Genomic DNA, 6370 nt, shown 5'->3' on the forward strand with positions numbered 1-6370 from the left:
CTTGGCCCAAACCTGGCCCGGCCCTGCCCATGATCACCTCTAGCCCCAAGTCGGATATCATGAATTTATTTTTAACAAAACAATTTACAAAAGATTAAAAAATAGTTCTAAAATTTCAAATTAATGTAAAAAAAATTATTAAATATTTTTTATAATCTACAAAAAAAATATTTAATTTTTCTTTTACAAAATTATCAAAATCCAATTCAAATTTGTATTAGATTAATTTAATTACTGTTTCTAATAACTTTTTAATGTAAACTTTAGTTTCTTAGATTAATTTTACTTATTAATCCAAAAAGATACTTTATTTATAAAATATTATTATTTTTAATTGATTCTAAAATCAATTATAATTTTTAAAAGTAATTCTAATATTATGATTTTTAGAATTTTTAATCATGTTGTTGTTGTTTTTTTAAAGTATTTAAAAAATCATAATTTAATTAAAACGTATGCATCAGACGGGCAACAAAAACTAGTTTAAGAATTAGGCATAGATTACTCAATATTTTTTAGTCATGAGGTAAAAAATAAAACATTAAAAAAAAATCTTGATTTAAATGAAACGGTAATCAATGCCTATTTATTACAGTTTCAACTGTGTTATCTCATCTCATGTTATATAAAATAAAAAAAAAAGGAAGTGGAAATGTGCAATAATGTAATTTCGTGGGGCAAAACACGTCAACATGTTCATCTCCCGCGGTTGAACACTTCAACTATTTGCAAAAAATCCAGACGAATAGTCCAAAACACCCTTCCATTCACCGCCCAATTTTAACAATATATATTTCCCTTAAGAAGGCAAAATACAAAAAAAAAAACTTGCCTTGGTGCCCCCACAAAAGAACCGCTATAGCTTCAACAAAAATGAGCAAACAATTCACAGTGCCACCGGTGGTTTTTCCGTCAGGCGGTGGTGTCAACCCCAACGTCGGCAACATCAACCAACGCCGTGTCCCAACGGCTCCTTTCCAGCCCTCTTCCTCCGCCATACCCTTCATGGCCTTCGATATTGGGTCGGTTCCATCATCATCCGGATCCTTGGGCGGCACAATCTCCACGTCAGCCGTATCCTCTTCCGCCTCATTCGAAGACGAAGAACCCCTCCTCGACGAACTGGGCATCCACCCGGACCAAATCTGGCACAAAACGAGATCCATCCTCAATCCTTTCCGGGTCAACCCTGCGGCCCATAAAGACTCGGATCTCTCCGGCCCGATCTTCCTCTACTTGTCTTTCTGCTTATTCCAGCTCCTCGGCGGCAAGATCCAGTTCGGCATAATCCTGGGGTGGATCGTGGTCTCCTCGATTTTCCTCTACGTGGTTTTCAACATGTTGGCGGGTCGCAACAACGGCAACCTAGATCTGCACACGTGTACGAGCGTGGTTGGTTACTGTATGTTGCCGGTGGTGATATTATCGGCGGTGTCGCTTTTCATGCCGCAGGGGATTTGTGTGGTGAGGTACGCAACGGCGGGGGTATTCGTGGTTTGGGCCACTAGGTCTTGCGCCAATTTGATGGTGGCCCTTGCTGATGGGGTGGAAGAACACCGTGGGCTGATCGCGTATGCTTGTTTCTTGATCTACGCATTATTTTCGCTTCTGGTCATATTTTAATTCAAACTGATATCTATAAGAAGATATTGTTTTTGAAATTTGATATGAAGGATTGCACACTCTTTGGTTTCTGAATATGAAGGACATTTGGATCAACTCTCACCATTTCATCATCAATTTAACACCAAATTACAACATATTAAAATTTGAATACATACATCATCTATCTCCATGCTTACTTCAACTCAATATATGATTCTTAAAATTTATTAAATTTTTCTATATTTAAAATTTACTAATAAAATATCGATTGATTGAGTTTGATACGGGTATTGTTATCAATATAGAGGATTATAAATAATTTTAGATATTGTTTAAAAAAAATTAATAAATTTTATTTTAACCCACCAATAATATTTTTTAGTATTTAAGTGATTATTTAAAAAGCCTTTTTATTTTTATTCTTTATCCAGCACTATCAATGAAAATTTTAAAAGTTTGTTAAAATGCAGATCACTTAGGGCGTGTTCTCCGTTGTGAATAGAAAAGCATTTTCAAGTCAACGAGAATATTTGACATTTGGAGTAAAAAAATCGATTAAAAAGTGTTTTTTCAACTAAATATAAAAGTTGTGATTTTAACTTTTTGAAGTGAAAATTATTTAAAACCACTTATTTATATTAATTATTTAAAATGTATATGAAAAATAAGATTAATTTATATTTCATGTATCATTATATTAAATTATTTAAATATTTTTATTATTATATTAAATTATTTAAATCTTATTTATTATTATATTTAATTTTTAAAATAGTTTATGCATTATTAATTATACAAATAATTTATATTGATTACTTAAAAATATTTAAAAATTATATTTCATGTATCATTATATTTAAATATTTAAATATGATATAACTTTATTACTTTTTTTTTACTTTTTACTATCATGTCTAAAATGAACATTTTAGCTTTTAATACATATTTGGGAGTTTGAATCTGATTGATTAATTGCCTTTTTTGTTCTTTTCCTTTTTCTGATTCTTCCCATCTTTTTAGAAATTGTAAAACATCTCCTTGAAATGTTCCAACAAAATAATTTAAAAAATTTTCTTTTGACCAATTATTGTTGTTTACAATAATAGTCATAGACTGTGTCTAATCATTTATGATTTTTTTCATAGTTTGCTATATGATTATTTATAAGATCTAAATATATTCCTCCCTGAGCAACATTTCTTTTATTTAGATCATTTATCCTATATAAGACAAGTTGGGTAGAATACTCTCCTAAATTTTTAGATTTTATTTCATTAGTAGTAAAAGATCCAGTTTGATTACCAAACATTCTAGTTGTATTTTCAACTTGTTCACAATTTCTATTAAAGGATCTTAAATAGTCATCTTCTAGAAGATCCAAATCTAATTTTCTTTTTCCATTAAGATCTTGATATGTTTGATCAGTTTCCATTTGTAACACCCCTAACCCGTATCTATCGCCAGACTAGGGTTAAGTGTTATTACCGAACATATCGAAACACTTTGCATTCATTTCACAAACATCATAGCATCATAGTCAAACATCAACATAAAGTCCCTTTCTTAAGTCAACGAGACCTTAAACATGCATTAGGAATAGGTCGGGACTAAACCGAACACATTCAAAATTTTTAGAACTTAGCAAAATTTTTCAATTCTGTTGAGGTCACACGCCCGTGTAACCAGGCCGTGCCAAAACAGAGTTTACATACTGACTTTTCCCCACGGCCAACAGACACGCCCGTGTGCTATGGCCGTGTGGCACCATGCAGGCTTGGTTTAAGCCAAATTGCCACCCCTTTTTGGGTCAACCTGCAAGCATGGAAACAAGCATACATGTACAATCCAATCAACCAAAAATTTTTTTTAAATGCTAAAACACATATCGCTCATACCATAATATTATCAACCATTTACATACTTATAAACCTTACCTATTTATAATGAACATAATGTAAGATTATATCAAATCATCATACAATCTCATTCCAAAAATTCACCACACTTACCATTTTCTTTATCCAACTAAGCATACTACAATTTCAAATCATAAACCATTATCAACTATGAGTTCAAACACAAATTAGCCAATTCACATGGCTAAATATATATACATCACAAAACATACTTCCACAACTACTAGCCTATACTTGCCATACTTTAAATATATATACATTTTCAAAAAATACCAAAATGAGGTTTGATAGTGTGGCGATGATCCTTGACGATCCCTGAGCTTGGTAGCTTTGATATCTACAAAACAATTCAAACACATACACAAAGTAAACTTTCAAAAGTTCAATAAGCTAGTATTCAAATCATCAACAGTATATGAAACATAAAATGACAACATATGAGTATTTGCACAATTTCAATCCATAAGACCCTATCAACTCAATGAAATTCACATATATAACATCATCTACCACTTAGGTATTATACATACCTGAATCTTCCCGTACTTATTCACTTTCGTACTTACCTCTTGTTGAATGTTATAAGACTTTCTATAACTTATTCGTATTTAGACATCTGCACACTTAGTGCAATAAGATTCGCTGAAGCTAAATATTTCCGCACACTTAGTGCCATCTCAAATAACCGAGAATAAGTCGAAATCGCACACTTAGTGCCTCAAGTAGCCAAAGCTAGTTTAAATCGCACACTTAGTGCCAAAACTTTCGATTCATCATCATATTATCCAATTCAATTATATACAACCCATGTATAATAAAGGCATCAAAGCTTACTTAACATCATATTTTAAGCACGAACTTACCTCGTACTTGAAGGTGTTGACTCGAACGTTTATTCTATAATCTTCGATTTTCCTCGATTTAAATCCGAACTCCTCTTTTCTTGATCTATAAGTATTCAAAATTAATCCTTTTATTCACCAAATAATTCAATTCAATCCATAAACACATATTTAGGGAAATTTGCAAACTAGCCCTCACATTTTCACATTTCGACACTTTAGTTCCTATTTCACAAAATCACAAAATACACATAATTTGCATATACACAAGCTTAGCCGAATTCTCCTTGTACTCATACTAGTTCACACATTTCATTTATTTCACATTTTATCCCCTCAAAATAACATTTTTAGAAATTAGCCCAATTTACTCAATTTCATCAAAAATTCAAAGACAACATTTGTCAACCCAAAACATACCTTTCATAATTCACCATTTAACAACACAAAACTCATGAATTCATCCATGAAATATTTCAAAATCATCACTAAAATCAAAAATTGAAGCACGGGCTTTGTAGTATACTAAGCAACGATCACAAAAACGTAGAAATTATCAAAAACTGAGTCAAAACCATACCTTAATCACCAAAAATAGTAGCCGAACCCTAGCTTAGCTTTTATCTTTTTATTTTCTGTTCAATTTCGGTGAATGAGCATGAAAATGAGCTTATTTTAAGCTTTGTTTTATTAATATTAACATAAAAATCTAAATGACCATTTTGCCCTTTCATTAAACCAATATAAGTTCACCTAACACATGCCTTTTTATGTCCATTCAAACTAGGGTCAAAACTGGACTGTTACACCATTGGTTCAAGTATATCTATATTTTCATCTTCATCTGTTGAAGAATTTTCTTCATCAGATTTATAACTTGTAACTTTTATATCTTCTAGGTTTATTGAGTTATTTGAACTACTACTACTATCTGTAGAATCATAGTTTAATATATAACGATAATTAAATAACACAAATAACTCTTAATGTTTTTCATAAAGTTGTTCTATAAGTTTTAAATATTCTATTTTTTTTATTTTTATTAGATGTGTCAGTAAATTTATTTTTCCAATGTTCAATAAGCTCTTTATAAGATTGGAAGTCATATTTTTGTTAATAAGTAAAATTTCTTTTCTATTTTTCAAATTTCTTATGCTTTTTATCTTTAGTAGATGATTTTTTATAAGAAGTGTTTTCTTCTTATGACAAAGCTAATATTATATTGTTATTACCATAATATAAATGACCTAATTTGATAAGTGCTAAAATTATTACAATAATATAAATAACCTAAATTGATAAGTGCTAAAAGAAACATGTTTTAATCTCATTCTTAATGCGTTTTTGAGTGATAATTCGATGTTAATTGTAAATTTTATACTCCTAATCCTTTAAATTCATGTTTCTATACTTAGGAGAGCATTTGGGAGTAAAACGAGCGAAAAACGAGTGAAAACAGGAAAATCGGAGTAAGGTACGACACGGGTTGACCCCTTCCACATGGCTGTGTGAGCCACACGGGTTGCCATACGGTCATGTGGCGAGTCGTGTCGATTTCGGGATTTGCACTTTAAACCTGCAGAAAAACATGATTTTTAGGTTTTTCGGGCATTCTAATACATATATATGACAAAAAGAAGAACATAAGAGTGAGCCGTCATAGAATACTCAAGAAAACAACTCGAAAAACACCATTGAATCCGATTCTGAAGTAGATTTCCATCAAGATTGAAGACTCCAAGTTGATTTCTTAGGAGATTATCACGAGTTTCTTTATTTCTTTTAGTTTTATTGTCTCTAGGATGTTTTTATTTGCAAGCATAAACTAATTTTCTAAATATCTGGGGAGATGAACCCTATGATAGATTCTATCGTTTGATTTTTATTTTATACAATAAATACTTAGATCTTGTTCTCAATTATGTGTGTTTAATTCTTGGTTTAATTTTTCTACACTATTGATCAATGTTTGATGTGTTTAAATTAGAGAAGGAATAGACTCTGTTT

General features: G+C 31.0%; 1 protein-coding gene across 1 annotated transcript; it reads left to right on the top strand.

Annotated features, from left to right (window-relative positions):
• Window positions 1-623: 623 nt before the first annotated feature.
• On the top strand, window positions 624-1698 carry LOC107892219 (protein YIPF5 homolog). The gene has a single exon (XM_016817268.2). The coding sequence runs from the start codon at window positions 874-876 to the stop codon at window positions 1621-1623; it is 750 nt and encodes a 249-aa protein (XP_016672757.2). The 5' UTR covers window positions 624-873; the 3' UTR covers window positions 1624-1698.
• The last annotated feature ends 4672 nt before the right edge of the window (window positions 1699-6370 follow it).

The sequence above is a fragment of the Gossypium hirsutum genome, chromosome A01 (genome assembly GCF_007990345.1).
Source record: "Gossypium hirsutum isolate 1008001.06 chromosome A01, Gossypium_hirsutum_v2.1, whole genome shotgun sequence".
NCBI lineage: Eukaryota > Viridiplantae > Streptophyta > Magnoliopsida > Malvales > Malvaceae > Gossypium > Gossypium hirsutum.

Coding starts and splice junctions, on each gene's coding strand:
- LOC107892219 (XM_016817268.2), top strand. CDS start 874: ATGAGCAAACAATTCACAGTGCCACCGGTGGTTTTTCCGTCAGGCGGT.